This window comes from Myotis nattereri (genome assembly GCF_964212035.1).
Source record: "Myotis nattereri genome assembly, chromosome: 13".
Classification (NCBI taxonomy): Eukaryota; Metazoa; Chordata; class Mammalia; order Chiroptera; family Vespertilionidae; genus Myotis; species Myotis nattereri.
The window spans coordinates 12,406,404-12,425,286 of NC_138088.1; the positions used below are offsets into that span (position 1 = coordinate 12,406,404).

The following is an 18,883-nucleotide window of genomic DNA, read 5'->3' on the forward strand; positions in this document are numbered from 1 at the left end:
CTCGGGGTTCTCATCCCAAACCTGGGACTAATCCTATTGGGCTCATAAAGTGACTCAAAGAAGGTCTGGCCCTGACTAGACACCTAACTTGTGTGGCTATTCGTCTGTCCCAGAGCTTGGCCAGGCACAGCCTGCTCTCCTGAGCAGGTGGAGGGGGTGCGGCAGGGCTGGGACGGGCCCTGCGCTGGGCCCACAGCCGGGACGGTACCCTGAGAGCAGACCCTGTGTGTCCTGGGGTGGAACCAGCCTGGGGTCGTGCTGTGCAGGGCGTAGCCGCAAGTCTTCAGCAACCCCGCGGTGCTGCCACCTCCTGAGCCCAGGTCCCTGGGATGCTCGGCCTCACGCTGCCACGGCTGAGTCATTGCCCCGCAAAAGGGACTCCCTCTAATTTGCTTCGCCCTAAAGGCTGGCTCACTCCTGGTGGGACTTTGGAAAGCGGGGCAGGGACACTAATGGGCAGAGTGACCAGCTGAGCTCTTGTGTCCTGTGACAGGTGTGGATACTTCTCTGGCTGTCCTCAAATCCAGGAATAGGAAGTCCACTCCATGAATGGCAGGAAGGCAGCTCTTTGGACCCGAGCAGAGTCCAACAGAACCAGCAGCCAGAGGTCACCAGTGCCCTGAATCCAGGCCCCAGTGTCCACACCTGCAGGGGCAAAGCGGGAAAGAGCCACCATCTCTGTTGGGAAAGTGCAGGACGCCCCCTTGTGGGCAGGCAGAGCCTGCAGGCCAGGGAGTCCGCTGGTGAAATATCTTTGTCAAAGGTAGACATACCTACGAAGGTGCACCTACGCGTTGGAGACAGAGTAGAGCGCGCTGACTCCTGGAGGCTGGTTTCCCGCCAGCTCTTCTCTTGCCTCGTTTTCCTTTTACAGTTTCGCCCTGAAAGCAGTCGATATGTGATCATTTATCCTGCCTTCTTTATAAGCATTTCCCCAAACCCTTAAAAAATCCTCATAAATATTTTAGTGGCTCTGTTGTCACTCATCCAATGGGTGTGACATCGTGTTGGATGCTTGGCTTGTTCCAGTTGTTCACTGTCATAAACAATGATGAACATCCCAGGACAGGGCTCCGGTCCAGAGCTCTGGTCACGGTTAGGATGGTCGCTCAGGCCTGGATTTGCTGAGGGGAAGGAATGCACTTTTTCTTTTTTTTTTTCACGTTTGAAGGCTTACTGCTAAGTTGCACGATGGAAATACAGTAGGAAACATACCTGTTCAGCCCTCAGCCCAGCAGCGTCTGCGCGTGCCCCTCTCACACCTGCCCGGGGGCACTTCACAAGAGGCGGAAGGACTGCAGAGCTGGAGATGCCCTCAGAGTTACTCGGCCCAACTGCCTGACCAGGTCATAAGTCCCCTTGGCAACTTTCCTGGTAGCTAGCTGTTCACCCAGCTTCTGCTTACCTATCCCCAGGGACAGGGAGTGCACCATCTTATGGCCAACGGCCAGAAATCTCATGAGTTGGTGGGAAGAAAACCGAAGAAGCGCCCAAATAGTGTCAGCATCATCTTCGTCTCTTCCCACGACGCTGGCCGCCGGGACGGCTCTCCCACCCCCACCCAGCCCCGCTTTCACTGCTCCTGGCACAGGGCCTCCTCCTACTCCCACGCCGGCCGCCACCACCCACTTCCCACGCTGCCCCCACGGCAATTCCACCCCAGCTTCGGAGGTCAGGGGGACCCAGTTCCTCGTCCCAGCTCAGTCCCCGGTCTTCTGTGTGTCCTTGAGCAAGACCCTTGATTCTCTGGTCTCCAGAGGGCCTGTCTGTGCCTGACGCGGTGGTTTCTGAGCCCCAGAGAGCTTTGCCCAGGCTCCTGGCAGATCTGATTCCCCGGAGGGGACGTGGCAGGGGCCCGGGTCAGGAGAGCCTGGTTGGACCTGGCACCCTTCCCGGCTCAGGCGGTGGCGGCCCCTGCAGAGCCGTCAGCATAACCGGCTGTTTCATGCGAAGTTTATGAGAAGAGGCCGAGGGATCGTGTTGGGGGGGGGGGGGGGGTAGAGAAGCCTTTGTTCTGTCAAAAAGTCCTGCTCCCTTTGGCCCTACCCTCATCTGTAGGCATAAACCACATTGGGACTGAGCCCTTCCAGGAGGCATCACCCCTGCTCGCCAGGCCGCGTCTCTCCTCTGACCTGCAGGAGGGCAGAGCCGCTGGCCGGCTGAGCTGGGGGCCCGGGCCTGGCGGATTTCTCCTCCTGAGCACAGGCCCCAGCTTTATAATGGGGACACGCTTGGGAAAGGTGAGCCAAGACCGGGCCTCACCTCCTGCTTCTCACACTGGAAACTCTTTGGCAAGTCCTGTTCCTTCCCCGGGCCTCAGTTTTGCCATCTGGTAAATGGGGTGGTGATATCCCTGTCCCACAGGGTAATGAGGAGAGGTGAATGGGGGCCTGCAGGATACAGACCCCTGAGCGCAAAGCCAGCACACACAGTGCTTCGTAAATGTCTGTTCTCTTCGCCTTCCCCTCGGCAGCCTCCTCAGTCTGGGTCCCTGCCTGAGAATTCCAGAGGGGAAGGCACCTAATGCTGCTCCTTTTTCGCTTCCCCACAGCCCAGGGGTAGCAAGCCCACCTCTCCCCGGGCCTCCCCCCACCCTGGGAACTTTCCTCTTACGTTTCACACCCGTTGGTCTCAGCCCTAGCCTCCCTTCTCCTGGACGGAGCCTGCTCCCTCTCCCTGGGTAGGCCCAGGAGAGAATCACACTACATCGCCGAAGGGACTTGCAGTGCCCAGCCACCGAGCAAGACGTTCATGTGCACGAAAGCAGCCATTCTTCCAACAGCCCCGGGCAGGCCCATCGTCGCCTGGCTTTCCACACGAGGACGCCGAGGCGCTCAGAGGTCGAGTGGCCTGCAGTTCTCAGTGCTTTACGTGTGTTAGCTCATGCAGTCCTGAGAGCGCACTGCGGGGGTAGCTCCTGTCCGTGTCCTTGTGAAGGAACCTGCTCAGGAGCAGGAGCTGGATCTGGAGTCTGTGCTCTTAACCTGGTGCAAACCACATAAACAGGCAGTTACCCAGGCAAGCGTTACTATGGAAACAGATCGTCTCATAGCTCAGTGCTTCTTAAACTCTATGGCATGGGAACCCCCTGGGCCTCGTGTTGAAATGCAGATTCTGAGCCTGTAGACCTGAGGTGGGGCCTGCGGTTTTGCATTTCTAAGGAGCTCCTAGGGGTGCTGCTCAGGCCGGTCCAGGAGGGACAGGGGACAGGTGTGTGGTCACAGTGCAGGGCCTGTGTGGAAGCCCGTCTCAGACTCCGAGCCGGCACGTACCACGGAGGTGCCACAGTGCAGGTGGCGTCGGGCTGATGGGGTGGCCCCTTCGCAACTTCAGCTGCTAGACGCCATAAGCATTCTGGACCAGTGTGGTCATATTTCTGTGTGCAGTCTCTCATTTTTAAATATTGGGGCAACGAATTCGACTTTATAAAGCACTAAGCAGCTTGTACATGAGTGTTCACAGCAACATTGCTCACAACAGCCGAGGACAGGAAGCAACTCAGTGTCTATCATCTGATGAGTGAGTGCACATAAAACATGGCATGCCCATACAATGGACTGCTTTTCAGTAACAAAATGAATGAAGTACTGACACATGCCACAGTATGGATGGGCCTTAAGATCATTACACTAAGTAAAAGAAGTCAGCCCCCAAAGAACCATTATTGCATGATCCCACTTACATGAAATATTTAGAATAGGGAACTCTTTAGAGTCAGAGAGTAGAGGAGGGGTTGCCTAGGCCTGAGTGGTGAGGAGGTGGGGGTAGGATGGGGTGTGACTGTTAATGGGTGCAGGGTTTCCTTTGGGGGTGAAAAAATGTTCTAAAATTAGATTGTAGTGATGGTTGTGTAACTGTGACTATACCACAAAACATTGACTTGTACACCTTAAATAGGTAAAATGTAGAATCATGTCTCAATAAAGCTATTTTTAAAAATGCCATGTAGGAAAAAGCTAGTTTCCTTAATATATAAAGTGCAGTTACGGATCACCAAGGAAAATACCAAACCGAAGCAGGGAAAAAGATTTACAGAGGATTCGAACTAAAAGTTTGCAGATGGTTCTTAAATGCATGGGGAACGTCTCTCTTGCTCCTCATAGGAGACATACGGGTCAAAGCTGCTCTGAGAAGGTTGCCTCTCATGTCAGCAACGATGAAGACTGTTGGCGAGGAGGTGAAGTCGGGACACGCAGGGAAGGCAGTGATAATTTGTCGTTACCTTTAAAACTTAAAAGTGCACGTCCACTTCTATTTCTAGGAATTTATTCCGCAAATGTTCTCTCTCTTTGTACACACACGCACACGCACACGCACACACATGCACATTATTCACTGGAGCATTGTTTGTCATAGCGGAAGAGTGGAAACCGCCCAGATGTTCTGTGACTGTACTGGAACTGCAAGTGTGCGAATACTGGGCAACCGTTAGAAAACAGTAGCTCTGTTTGTCCTCATGTGGGGAAAGGGTACTTGATTAGATATAGGGTGTCCCCAAAAAGGTATACACACTTTGAATAATTATTAGTTCCAATGGGTTAAATCTGAAAAGAAAGAAAAATCAATTGAGCTATCAGCTGTTAAGTGTGCATACCTTTTTGGGGACATCCTGTGTATATCTTACAACAATATGTCCAAGATACATTATTCAGTAAAAAAAAGAAAGAGGCAGAGCCAGTATAACGTCTCTAAGCGAGCGAGGGGAAGAAAGCGTGTGTGCACATATGTTGCAGATGTTTGTAAATGCGGAGTGTGTCTTTGGGGTGGTGTGCCTCCAGGTCGGGGAGAGGGTGGCGGGGAGCAGGGGTGAGGCACTGCATGTGTACGAAGCTGCGGTGCCCGTGTTGCCTCGTCAGCAACCATTAAACCACACACTGTGGGCCAACGAGCACCTGTGTGCAGGTTCACCCGTGTCTCTGTGACAGCTGAGCTAAAGAAGTGACTCCTAGCACCACCAAGGGCTTCGCTCCCTTAACTGAAAAAGATGTGCCCCCCGCCCACCACCTCCTCTGTCCTCTGTCCTCTGCCCCCAGCCTTGGATTCCCGTGTGTGCTCTGGGGTGACCCTGGTGTTCTCTGGATGGGGGGCAGAGTGCTTGCACATGGGGACACAGTGAATAAGAGCTGAAGAGGGGGACCCCAGGGGGCAGCATTTTGGCCTGGTGGACCCCATCCCCCTGTGTTTGCTTCCTGTCCTCCAGGCACGCCCCAAAGGCGAGGGTCTGACCCCATACCAGGGCAAGAAGCGCTGCTTCGGTGAGTACAAGTGTCCCAAGTGCAAGAGAAAGTGGATGAGCGGGAACTCCTGGGCCAACATGGGGCAGGAGTGCATCAAGTGCCACATCAACGTGTACCCGCACAAGCAGGTGAGCGGGCGGGGCGGGTGGGGGGGGGGCGGGGCGGGAAGCAGGGGGCTCGGGGCTCTGAAGGGCTGAGGGAGGGTGACTTTGTCTCTCATTAGGCCTTCTTAGGGCAAGGATGAGACCAGATCTCTCCAAGTTGGCTTTCTTTCCTGTCTCATCTGAGATGGGGTGAGAGAGCGCCGCTGCCCGGGGAAGGGGGGAGGGGAGGAGGATAAGGGGCAATGCGCGAGGCCCTGAGACCGCAGCCCGGGTGCATTTGGGACGTTAGGAACCTGGATGCTGCTGTGAGACAGGGGTGGGAGGGCAGCAGGATGCACAGGAAACATGCACGTTGTACGTTTATTCCTCCAGCCCAGTCATGTATGCGGGGCAGCTGCAGGGCGCCGGCGCTATGCTCAGGGCTAGTGGCCAAGGCACCCAGAGGCCTGCTCTGGGGGGAAGGGCAGCTGGTCCAGGGAGGACCCACTCACTGCAGCTGCCAGGAGGAGGGGCCGTTTACTCCGGGACCTGAGGGAGCAAAGGAAGCCAGAGCTTTAGCAAGCAGGGAGCAGCCATCCTAGAAAGGGGGTGTAGCAGGCGCAAATGCCCTGAGGCCACAGGACTTGGGGTGCTCCAGGCCCAGAGCTCAGTGGGGGAGCAGGAGAGCGGAGTGAGAGGAAGGGCTGGGGCACGGAATGGCGGCCACCAGAGCCTTGGGGGTCACGAGAGGGGACTCCTGAGCAGCAAGGCTCTGCTCCCCTTTGAGACGGTTACTCTGGTTGTGTAGTTTCGGGGTGGGGAGGGCGCTGAGAGATTGAACATGGGAAACCATTGGGAAGTCCCATGTGAGCTGGCCGAGGTCTGGATGAGGGGGTGGCTCCGTCTGGACTCTACACAAGTGTCACCGGATTGGATATGGAAGGCGCGGGCGGGGCGGGGACCCAGAACAATCGCACTTCGGGTTTGGGCACCTGAGTGGGTGAGTGGTTGTCAGCCAGGTGAGCAGCCTGGCTGGGGGGCGGGTGAACGAGGGGTTTGCAGGGGTGGAGTGGGGGAGAGTGTGTCGGGGGGGGAGAAGGTTGATGAGTTGAGCATATTTAGACAAATGGGGGGATGCATGATCCTGGGTGTCAGACGGAGGCAGGAAGGCACAAGGGGCCCTGATGGAGAAGAGGGGCCCGGACTGGGGGCGGCCAGGGAGCCAGGGAGCTGGACAGGGAGGAGTTGCTGCGGGGGCCGCCCAGGGGGTGGCAGGGGAGGTCACTGTGAGGCAGTGGGGCACTGAGGAGCCGGGCTGGCGAGTCTCCCTGTGTCAGCCGCGTCACCAAGGGAAGTGGCGGCAGCAGGAGGCGGAGGGGCCTGAGGGACAGGGAGGCAGAGGGGTGCGGAGGCGGGCACTGGGGGCACTTGGGGAGGCCCCCCTGAGGCGGTGGTGAGCTGGGATGGGGAGTGGAGGGTCATGGACTCAGGGGGCTGGGTGGGGGTGGCGGAGGGGACAGGCACTGCTGGTGAGGGGACAGCATGTGCAAGTAGGGGACAGGGCTGGCACAGCGCGTGGGAGGAGCTGGGGGGAGCAGAGTCTGGAGGGGGGGCTGCTGGCCGTTGGAGGCCAGCGGAGAACTTGGCCCCTGTCCTACTAGAAGAAGGAGGAGAGGGTGCTCGTGGTCCAAATGCTCTGTGATTGTCTGACCCTCGTGCTGGCCTCCATTTCCTGTTTGCAGGCTCACCATCCCCCACCCCCAAAGGTTTTCATGGTCCCATCACCCACAGTCACACGCAGGCGGACAGACTGGAAACTGGCCGTGGCCGAGGGGCAGGCCCACATCCTAAGGGCGCTGCGGGAGAGGCCCCGGTGACCGAGGGGGAGGGCGGGCACAGGGCACAGGGCACACAGGGTTTGGGAGCATGTCAGGGGCTGGGGTGGGGTGGGCAGTCTGGAGGAGACCGTCCGGTCCTGAGCTCTCCTGGTGACTCCTGACAAGGCCTGGGCCCAGGCCACAAACACACGCACCATTCTGATGGTCAGAGGCTCGCCTGGCTGGGCTCCACGCTCCCAGCCCTGGGCATGGCGTGCTGTTTGGGGTGGGGGGAGGTGGTGGTGGGGGGCAGACTCGTGGGCTCTCGCCAGGTCTGTGCAGGCGCTGAAAGAAGGTGAAGGTCGAGGGTGCTAGGCATCCCAGGAGCTTCCTCTCCAAGCGAACAGGTCAGACAGGGTTAGCCATTGGCATCAGAATCGCGGGTGTGGTCACCCCGGTACTGTGTGCCAAGCCCCCGCACGCCCTCCCCGGGTTCGTTCATCCCGATTTGACAAGCAGGGAAGGCACAGTCCCGCGAAGCCACATGGGGTCCCCAGGTGGAAGTGGGGCCCAGAGCTGAACTTGCCCTTGTCTATGGAGCCGTCGGGAGCCCTGCCCTGAAGCACACAGGCCCAGTTTGTGCCCCAGCTCGGCCTCCCGTGAGCTGGGCCCACGTGCTGGACCAGAGCGCCATGGTCCCGGTAAGGAGGGAGGAGGGAGGAGGTGGGTTTCAGTGACGGGAGGCAGCACTGGGAAGAGTGTGACCGCAGCGAGCGGTGGCGGGCACTCCTCCAAGTGCTTTATACGTTCGTCCTCAGCCACCCCCTGAGGTCAGCTCTCTTATTTCCCCAAACTACAGAGGAGCAACATGAGGCAAGGGGTGCACGTGACTCACCCAAGGTTAGTAGAAAAGAGGGAGAAAGTTCGGGGCTGCAGGGGGCAGATGAGTAGCCGGGTGGGGATGAGGAGAACCGGGAGGACAGGTCACGTTGCTGGCGGGCCAGGGAGCCAGAATGCGCCAGTTCCTGCAGGGGCGCAGGTGGGCAGGGGCCGGGGTCTGTGCTGGGGGTCTGGGAGGCTCGTTTTTGTGACTTTCACACCCTCTGTGACCTAAGCAGAGGCATGACCGATGCCCCCAGGCAGGTGGGACCCACTTCTTGCAGTGGCTCCAGCCTCCTAGGCCCTGCCCCTCCACTGCCCAGCAGCCCTCCCTCCATGCCAGGCCCATCCTGGCTGGCACCACCTTCCTCAGGCCGGCAGTGCCTCATCCGCTTCCTCGTTTCTCTCCTGCCAAGCTCAGTGAGCACAGCCTCCCTGACCCCTTCCCCCTCTCCGTGCCCAGGATCAGAGTCCTGGCCCCACCTGCAAGGCTCTTCCAAGAGCATGTGGCCTGCTTCCCGTCCCCAGGCCCTCCCCAGTCATCAGCCTTGTCTGTGGAGCCCTCGCTGTGCGCAGGGAGACTGGGGCCCAGGCAGGACCGGAACCGGAGCACCAAGGGGCCCAGGACCTGGCTCCCGTCACCACCAGGCCCCCCGTCTCCTGCCACGGGGGTCTCCTCCCTTAGGGAGGCTGCAGACCCGGCAGAGGGTGCGGGGTGGTGTCAGGAGCTTTTGAAGAGCTGAAAAGGGAGGGTCCCAGCCGTGGGGTGGTGGAGAGGGGCTGCTTTATTCCTCCTGCCCCCTGAGCTCTGACCTCTGGGGCAGCCATCTCCTGAGAGCCCTCCTCCTCCCCGCTCCTCCCTCCCCTGCCACATCTGCTTTCTGTCAGGCTCCAGCTGAGCCCCCTTCCCGCCCTGCCCCCCACAGAGGAAAACACTTGGGGCTTTGCCTCACTGCAGGGGTGGGGTTGGCCCTGAGCGATTAGTCCCAGCTGCTGCTTGTTTCCCTCTGAGGAGGGTGGAGGGTGGAGGGGAGCCGTCTTGACAGCTTCCCTGCTCCTTCACCCACACGGGGCTGAGCCAGGACCCATGGGAGGGGGACAGCAGAGGCGGGCAGGGCACTGATAGGATCACAGCAAGGGGGGCGGAGAGGGTGTTGCAGGGGTGGTTCGGGACTCAGCTGCTCCCCTGCTCCCAGCCTGCCCCCAGCCCTATATAGCACTAATGGGAATAACATATGATATTAGTACTGGCCAGCACTTTGCTTTTCATGTACCAGGCACTGTCTTAACAATTTTGCATATATTAGCTTTTTATTCTTCCCAACAACCCTATCAAGTGGGCCCTCTTATTAGCCCAGTTTTACAGAGGAGAAAATTGAGGCACAGAGAGGTTAAGTGACTTGCTAAAGGTCACACAGCAACAAGTCTTGCAGAGCTCTTGATGGTTATAAAGTGATCTCATTTAGTGCTGTCTCCATCACACATACAGCCGATGTTACTAACCTCCCCCCCCCTCCCCACCCCCAGTTACAGAAGGGCAAGTTGAGGTTCTAGAGGAGAAAGATCTTGGCCACCAGCCCTTGGTGAAGAGGTGAAGCTGTGGGCCCCTGGGTGAGACTCGTGATGTCCTGGTCCTCAGTGTCCTCACCTGTGAGGCAGGTGGTGATCTGCCCCTCACAGGAAGGGTGAGGTCAGGTGCCATGATTTATGTGGCAGCACTTTGCAAAGTGTAGACCATGGGAGCAAGGGGGTGTCGGCCTGCTTCCTCTGCCTCTCTGGCCCCACCTGGAAGACCCATTCAGGGAAGGGGCCCTGGCCAGCATGAAGAGGGGGGCAGGGAGTGGAACCAGGCTGGGTTTGCTCAGGAGATGGGAGACTTCTGTGTGACCCCTGTGTGTCCGGGATCACTAGGATGGGGGTACAGGGACCTGGGTGTCAGTGCAAGATCGGGAAGCCCTTCTTACAGCTCAGGCAGTGAGCTCAGCGGGCTGCAGGGAACTCCCAGCCCTCGGGGCTTGCAGGCCATGGAGATGGAGTAGGTGTTTGTGGAGATGTGTGTGTGGGGGGGGGGGGGGGCGGGGGAGGGGGCTGCACAGGGGATGGGACCTGCCTGGGCCTTTCAGCTTGGAATCCTGGCTTCAACTTGTATTGACTCTACCAGCTGTCCCCCTTCCATTAATCACCATCATCATCGGCGGCAGCAGCACGAATAGCGTCTATGCGCCATCTCTTTCTATTCCTGGTCTTCACTGAGTTGGAGCAGCATCTCATGAGAAACCTGTTGTAACATCCCCTTTTACAGATGGGGAATGGAGGGTCGGAGGGAGGTCAGGTGGCCTGCTCAAGGTCGCTCGGCTCGCAGGCAGCAGAGCTTGTGCTCCAGCCCAGGTGCCCTGGGGACAAACTCTTCCCTGGCCAGGAAAGCCGGTCGTCTGTAAGCCCCTGGCGGTCCAGTCCGTCCTGTGTGGCTTCAGGTCTGGAAGCACAGGGATGGGCTTCCTGCCCCTGGATCCTAATCCTGCCCACCCACGGTCCCTACGCGCATCTCCCAGAGCCCTCTGCCTCTCCATCCCCGACTGCTCTGAGTGCCACCTCGGGGCCAGGCGCTGCATCATTGGGCAGAAAAGGCAATATTTTACCTTTGAGTGGCTTGCGGTCTAGCCAGGGGCAGCGCTCACCTTCACTGTCCTCCCAGGACCATCCTGGGTCATGGTCAATGGCCCTAAGACTCCCCGCCCTGGCCAGCTTCCCCCCAGATCCCTGCAGGGGACCCTTCTGCAGGCAGGGCTCTGGGTCAGGGCTGTGCCAAGGAACTGCTCGGGAACGCACCTAGTAGCAACCATAAACCTTCCAAGGAGACCAGGCTTGTCTGGCTGTGAGGCCTGGGAGGAGGGCGGGGAGAGGGAGCAGGGACGTGCCCCTGGTAACAGAAAGGTGCCTACGCTGCTCGGTTTACAAACACCAAGACCTCCGAATCCTCCCGGTGCCCTGCAAATGAGGTGTGACGATGGCCCACTTTACAGACATGGAAAGTGAGGCTCCCTGAGGTCGCACAGTGAGTGAGCAGCATTATAGGCCTGACAGGTCAGCTCCCTGCTCTGGCCCTCAGTTTCCCTGTTAGGAAACCAGGAGATTCCGCTCATGTAGACCCTCAACAGACATGGCAGCTGGCGTGCCTGGCCCTGGGAAGTGGGGGATCCAGAGCACCGGCTGCCGACCCCTCACAGAGCTGAGGGCTCATTCCCTCAGACCTGAAGAGTTGCGGCCGTGTCCAGGTTAAACTCTGCTTGAGTCCCGAGGCCACACATGGAGGCACGGGAATGACAGCATCCGGGGAGGAAGCGCTGGGTGCAGGGAGGCCGGAGGTGTGGGCTGGGGTCTCCCTGGCTCGGGGCCTCGGTTCCCTTATCTGCATAATGTCTGTGCACCTGTCTTGCCTCTATCCCAGGTTTTTGTGAGCTTCTGGCGGTGGCTGCTCAGAGGGTACAGAGGGTACTGGGGAATGCAAAGGGTGTCCAGACCCGGGCTCTGGGTATAGGACCCTCTCCCCCAGCCCTGGCCCAGCCCAAGGCCCCAGCCTGTGCCTCTGGGGGCAGCAAGAGGCAGGAAGGGCCCTGGTGCCTAGGGAAGCAACCTCTGTGGCCACAGCACACTCCCTCTGGGCTCGCTCTGTGTATGTCTCGCTCCTCCTGTCTCGCCCTCTCTCGCCCTCTCTCTCTCCGGCTTCACTCTCTGTCTCTTGCTGCCCCTGGGTCTCCCCGCCTTGAGCCCTCTTCCCGCTTCCTCTCTGCAGAGGCCCCTGGAGAAGCCGGACGGCCTGGACGTGTCCGACCAGAGCAAGGAGCACCCCCAGCACCTGTGCGAGAAGTGCAAGGTGCTGGGCTACTACTGCCGCCGAGTGCAATGACCGCCCGCCGCCTCCGCCAGCCAGAGAAGACCGCCGTGTTCGTCCGTGTTGCTGCGTGTCCCCGTGTGTGGGGGGGTGTCCTCACAGGCATGCGGGGCTGGGCAGGGGGTCTTAGGTTCTTGTCTCATGTGTGTTGACAAACAGTGTTACTGACATAGCTGCCCTCAGAAGGCGGGGTCTCTGGGGCTCTCCAGGTGGGCTGAGTCTGTGGGGGGACTGGGGGCGAGCAGGGGTGGATGCACAGGACCCACAAAGCCCTCGGGGTCCCCTGCAGGCTCTCCTCCTCTGTCCTCTTTGGTGAGCAGCCTTGCATTGGCCACAAGTGCACTAAATTTACTGTGAATCCCAAAGCCTGTGGGGGTTGTCTCCCCAAGACCAGCCGCGCCTTCTCCTCCCCAGGGCCTTCCAGGCTGCCCCGTGCGCACAGCACCCTCACAGAGCCCCGTTTCTGTCCCGTTCAGGTCAGCAGTCATGGCCAGCTGAGGCCTGGTCTAACGGCTGCTGGGAGTGAGCCTCTCTGCCCCTCGCCCACTTTGAGCCCCAAACCTGACTGCCTCTGACGTCACTGGTATTACACCCGGGTTCTGCACCCCCCTCCCCAAAGACCCAGAGGTCAGGGACGGGGCGGCAGTGAATGTCGGACAGAGTCCCCAGGTGTGGCCTGGGGCACACCAGGCATCACCTCCCCCACCACACACGTTCCCCATGTGCTTGGATTGGCCAGCCCATTCCCTTCCTTCTTCACCTCCCACCCCCGCCCATCCCCGATGGAGGTGGTAGGGCCATGCGGCAGCCACTGTGGCCGGAAGGGCACGGGCCTGGCAGGCTGGAGACCTCTGTTCAAGTGCTGGCCCTGCCGCTGACAAAGTGTGGAACCTGGGGAGGACTTCGAGTCTCCGGGCGTCCGTTTCCCCATGAGGTCAGTGAGTGACCCTAGTAAGCGGGGGTGGGGGGCGCCTTCTGGGCACAGGACTGAATTTGGAGAGTGTCACCAGGTCCCGCACTCACCCCCCCCCCCATCAGTCCATCACTGCAGTCAAGCCAAGGGTGCCAGTCCCATCCCTGCCTGTGGTCCCCACCCCTGCCTGTGGTCCCCACCCCTGCAAAAGTGAAGGAGAAGGGTCCCCCTCCACCTCGCACGGGGCAGCCCCAGGCCACGCTGCAGAACCCGGCCCCCCGGGGGAGCAGGGAGACACTGTCCGGCAGCGGGAGGACCACCCTCTTCAGGGAGGAGCCTGTTGCTATTGTCCTGCGTCCTTCCTTTCTCCCAGGGACAGGGAGAAAGCTGGTTGGCAGGACCGACTCACTTGATTTTGCCCCAACATGATGCCTCTGTGGGAAAACGTCAGCCCACGAAATGGGCCTGAAATCCAGTGTTTACCGCGGCCCAGGCTCAGGGACACCCAGCCGGGGTCCAGTGCCTTTGTTTCAAATGAGAATGTCTGTACAGCTGAGGAGTTACAGTCAAGTGAACCAGGAGTCCAGGGAGCAAGTGGAGAAGATGGAGTGAGTGTGTTTGAAGCCAGGGGGGCTGCAGAGTAGATTTCAGGGGGTCGTGGCCTCTGAGTACATGAAAGGGGGGTATTTGCTCCAACCTGAGCCCCAAAGCTGCCTCCCTCCTACCCACAGCAGCCATGCCTGGCCGCTGGCTGTGGCCACCCTCCCACCCACTGGGAATGCCACGGTGGAGTCCCTGCCCAGCTGTTTCCGGCTGTCCCCACCGGGCCCGGGTGAGCGGAGTCGCCCTGGCAGGAGGCACTGTGCCCGAGGAGAGGCTGTCACTGCCAGTCATCCTCGTGCGCAGCCACAGGTAATGCTCCCAGCGGTGGGCAGTGTGCTTGTCCGCTGCCAGCACTCGGCCCCAACTCTCCCAGGGACCTGGCCCCACAGTGGGACCCACCAAGTCTGCTGCAGAGGTGGGGGAGCCCGTACCCTAAAAGAGCCGGGACTCCAGGCTGCCGGAGGCCAGGGCCTTCCCCAGGCCACAGGAGATGGGCTATCACCCCAAAGTGACCTTCCCCCTGGGCTTGTCCAGCTGGCAGCCATTGCCCCTGCCATCTGTGCCCAGCTGGCCACGGGGGGCTGGGCCCTCTGCACGCGCCCCCCCCCCCATGGTTCTGGCAGAACTTGGTCAGCAAAAGCCTCTGATCCCAGGCTGGCTGCTGTGGGAATGAAGTACTCAGAGGCCTGGGAGCCCAGGGGACGAGCAAGTGTGTGGTTTAGGACGTTCAAAAGGGACAATCGCTTGCAGTTAGTAGGTCTAGTGACGTAGCTGGGAGAGAACAGTGTTTACCCCATTTGAAGTATTCAGTAGTTCTACTTGTGAATTTGTATTTATTTTGAGTTATACTTGACACAGAATTCCTTTTTTAAAAGAAAAAATACTATTTGTGTATTTTGAAAAAAATCATAGATGTTAAAATTTCTGCATAGTTACCAATTATCCTCACAACACTGAATTTGTTACCTTCTCCTGAAAAATCCTCACGGTGATTTTTGTCTGTATATATTTGAAGGCCTTTTTAAAAAAAGAAAAGAAAAGAAAAAAATAATTGTTTGATTTTTGACATAAAACAAAAACAAACAAAAAGAGGCATTTTCAAAACTTCAGAGCTTTCGGGAGGGCAATAGAATAAAACAAAATGTCTGGAAGTATTTTGCAAACCTTCTTGTTGAGGTGCGAGAAAATATTTATGGTGAGAACTTTTCTCTCCTGGGGTTTTTTTCGTTTGATTTTTTTTTTTTTTTTTTTTTTTTTACTATACTTTGGTCTGTAAAAAGTATGCAGCTGAACTACATTAAGAAGGAAATATTGTCTCCATAGAATATTTTATGAAGTTGGTACATAATTCTGACGAGGAAAAAAAACACCTTTGCAATTCTTTAAGCCATATTGTTGCTATCTGTGTTGTTTTCCTTGGATGAAAATATCAGTATTAAGTAGCCAGCATATTACCCCAGTGCTTGGACTCAGTGATATGTGTCTGTCCTGTATTTATACATATGTGTATCTGGAAAGTATTGCCTTTTTAAGGGAAGCTGTTCTTAGGTATGTAGTGAAAGGGGGGTGGTGACCCCTTTGAGCCTCCTCGGCTGAGGGTAACAAACAGCATTGTAATCCGCTCCCTTGCACCTTCTTATTACTCTCTCGTTATTATGGTGACTAGTTTAGTAGGGGGCAAGGAGGTGGGCTAGGGGAGGAAGGGGCATGTGACTAACTAGCCCCCTGTGGCCTTGGCCTGGGGAAGGCCCGGCCAGCAGGGCCCCGGAGGGCGGGCGAGAGGAAGGGAGGCAGTCTTCACACCCCTCTGGGTGGCCGTCTGAGCCATGCCTCGGAGCCCCAGGCTCGTAGAACTTGGATTTGTCAACCAGAGCCCTCACTTGCCCTCCAGCGTCTCATAGACTTGAGCCTATTCTACGTGAGTATTTAACCCACATCACTACATTGTAGCCCAGCCCAACAACTAACCCTGCCGTGCGGGAGGTGCCCCGGGGCTGGTGGCAGCGGCCTCGCCGCTCACCTCCTCACTCCCGTGGGGTGACCTGTCCGTGTCTGTATCCATTAATGCGTGTGTGTCCAGCTAAAGAGACAAATGGCCCGTGGGCCCAGCTCGGAGAGCACGGCAAGGCTCCTGACTCTCCGAGGGTCGCCCTCGGGATGGCATTCCGTTGTGTGCCTTATTCCTGGAGACTGTATGCGGCTCGCCCATAGAAACATAGACTTTTCCTGCGGCATTAAAGGACTTTAAAGGCCGGAGCGGCTCCTGGCTTTCCTTGTTTACACAGACGTCAGTGGGGAGCTGGGCGCTTTCGCAGATTCTGGGCCGAGGGGGAGGGAGGGACTTGCGGGCCTGGGTCCACCCTCCGTGCCCTGCCTCCACCCACTGCTGTGCCTCCTCCCAGCCCCTCTGCCCCATGGGGACACTCTCTCTGGGTGAGAGCCCTCCCCTGTCGGGCGAGATTGTCGGCACATTAGGTCACACGTTAGCTGGGCGATGGGACTCCCGGTGACCATATATAGGAGCGAATCTTCCCGGGAGCAGAGCTGGCGGGTGCCCTGGGCCCTGCGCCCCTGCTCACACTGGCCCTCGCGCCAAAGCTGGGGTTGGGGCCTCTGACGCTGGGCATCCCAGTCCGCAAAGCGCTGTGTCCCTGGCCTCCTGGGGAGTCAGGCAAAGGAACGAGGGTCCTTTTGAGCAAGTCCCAGAGGGGCTGGGCTGTCACTTGGTGGGCTTTGCTGGGGCCACAGACAGGAAGCCACGCTCAGCGGCTCAGGAGCCACGCAAAGCGACCTGCATCCGGAGTCTCCTGCCCAGGACCAGACACTGCGCATCCCCAGCCTTGCTGCTCACAGAAGCACCTACAGGGCCTTGTTCTCACCGGAGACCCTGTGATACCAGCCTGGACATGTCCTCGGGTTCTTAAAGCCCCGGTCAGTCCGACGGGCACGGCTGAGGAGCACCGGGCTTTGCTGTGGTTCCTCGTGGTCCCGTGGGGGTGACGGTGACATCGACATCGTGTGGAGGCAGGTGGGCAGGGCAGCCTCACTGGGGGGCATCGCACCTTGGGCTCCAGCCAGTGGTGCCGCAAGTGTACTGCCCAGAGTGTGTGGTGGGGGGAGTGAGGCTGGAAATGCAGGTTCTTGTGTGAAATTGTCCATTTTAATTTTGGCAACTAGTTTGCTAAATATTTACGTAGTGTACAGATCACACCATGTCTGCGGTCCAGTTCCTGAGTTCAGCCTCTGAGATGGCGCAGAGAAACAAGATGGGAGGCCTTGGGATGGGGGAGGCGGCAGGGGCAGGAACAGAGACCCCCCCACACACACTCCGGAGCAGGACCCCTTGTCTCCCTTGGGGTGCACAGCGAGTCTGGAAGCCACCAGCCCTTTCCTGCTTATGGGCACAAAGGGAGGACACGCCTCTGCGGCCTCCCCTCAGGCGTGTGCAAGGCGCTGGGCCAGGTCTGGAGGCAGGTGGCGTCAGCTGGCCAGGCCGTGAGCGGTGAGGGGACTCAGCCCACACACAGTGGGAGGCGGAGAGGATAATCACCTGCCCTGCTGCTCCGCAGACACTGCCAGGGGCCAGGAAGGGGCTGCCCTCCAGGGACAGGCTGAGGACAGAGCAGGGTCTGTCTCAGTGCACCCTGTCCCCAAGACCTGCCCCGGCTGTGTGAGGTGGCAGGTCCTCGCCTCCGAGCCCCAGCTTCCGCGGGGTGAGGGTGCAGACAAGATGGCCCAGGGAGCACGAGGCGCGGTGCACGCTTGGCACCCGGGAGCCAGAGGCAGTGGATCTCCTGCTCCCACTGCTTGTGGCTCAGGCAGAAGAAGCCTTGCCAGAGATCACACAGGAAGTTAGAGGGGGAGTGGGCCTCCCACCCGGGACCCCTGGGCCCACTGAGCACCCACTGTGTGCCAGGTTTGCCGAGTGCCCACTGTGTGCTGGGCTGAGGCCCCAGGTTCACGCTCGCTCACCTGCCCTTGCGTGCCAGTGTGCAGGGGCCCCTGTGCTTGTTTTGTTTTCCGTGGAAAAAAAACCAAACCCAAGGCAAACACAGCCTGCATTTCGACACCTCCCAGAGCCGTGGAAACCAGCCATTCCCCTGGACAGGAAGGGTTTCCGGTCGGACTTAATGTCCATGTCCAGAGGCTGCCAGCGCTGAGGGCTGGGAGAGAGCAGAGTCCGCCCCCGAAAGGGGTGTCAGGGGACCCAGGGAGGACGGCCCAGCGATGGGCCCACACCCGCCTTCCTTCGAAACTGACACCCACCCCATATTTCTGTCGGAATGAAGTCGAGGCCCCAGTGAGAAAGGGCGAGGAGGGCACCCCGCAGGCAGGGACCGAGCCCGGATCTGAACCCCAGTTCCCACTCAGTGCAGTCTGAGGCGGACCTGGGCGGGGCCCAGGCAGCTCCTGCTCCCAGGGGTGCCGAGGGGAGGTGAGGAATGAAGCCCGGGGCTGAGGTGCTCTGGAGGGACAGGCCGCTCCAACCCATAAAGGCCTTGGTATAAGGAGCCCCTGGCGCCTGCTCCCGACACAGAGGAGGGCGACCATGCCAGGCCCAGGCCTGCGGGAGAGGGCGCAGCGCTCACCCACCCCCGCTCCTCAGCGCCAGAGCAGCAGGAGCAGGGCCCCTCCCGTGCCCCAGGCCAGGCTCCCGCCACCACCCCTTCCTGACATGTGATGAGCCTGTGTCCCTCTCTGACATCGGGCCATCGGGACGCTCCTGCGGCTACAGTGACCACAGGCAGCGCCTGCACCCAGATGTTCCGTGTGGCTGCTTCCCTTCCCACCCACCCTGCAGTTCCTCACGCCCCAGGCTGGGCCCGGGTGGCCCTCCGGCTCTGTGCTTGGTCCCATCCCAGGCCCAAGTCTCTCCTGTGCCCTCCTAACAGTCCTGGCAGGAGCCAGGGCAGGGAACAATATGCCAACGTGACAGGTGGAGAGACTGAGGCCAGGGAGAGGCCTGATACGGAAGACTGACAGCTGGGGTCCCCTGTTGCACCCCATCTCCCAGCTCCGAGCTGTTCCTGATCCTGACGAGACGCCCAGTGGTTCCCAGGAGCCTGTGCAGGCCTTGGGCAAACGTTATGGCGCTTCTGGGGCCAGCCCAGCGCGTGGCACCAGCCCCTCCGCCCAGATGCCCTGACCCAGCTCCCCGGCCGGAGAGGGGGAGAAGGGACTGGAGGAGCTGAGGCCAAGGGGCCACCAGCTGGGGGAGGCTCGCCGCCTCTGGAGTCAGGCCTCTCTCTGGCTGTTCCCCAGGGCTCTGGCCAGAGCCAGGAGCAGCCTGTCCTGGGACAAAGGCCCCTCCAAACCCCCCCGTTTATCAGAGATGATAGAGGCCCCGCCTATGATGCTGGCCCCGCCCCTGCCCCACACTCACACACACCTACCGTGCCTGCCCCCAGCCCTCCACTCTGCCCTGGGCCCTCACACCTGCCCGGCCTGGCCGGCCAGCC

General features: G+C 59.3%; 1 protein-coding gene across 1 annotated transcript in view; it reads left to right on the top strand.

The window, feature by feature from the left end:
• ZCCHC24 (zinc finger CCHC-type containing 24) overlaps positions 1-14,447 on the top strand; it is a gene marked incomplete at its 5' end in the record, with an annotated part of 59,768 nt that extends 45,321 nt beyond the window's left edge. Inside the window, 2 exons of the mRNA XM_081105303.1 lie at positions 5,201-5,365; positions 11,810-14,447. Of these exons, the coding sequence (XP_080961429.1) occupies positions 5,201-5,365; positions 11,810-11,923 (279 nt within the window). The 3' untranslated portion in view covers positions 11,924-14,447. The remainder of the gene's footprint in view (positions 1-5,200; positions 5,366-11,809) is intronic.
• Between the last annotated feature and the right edge of the window lie 4,436 nt (positions 14,448-18,883).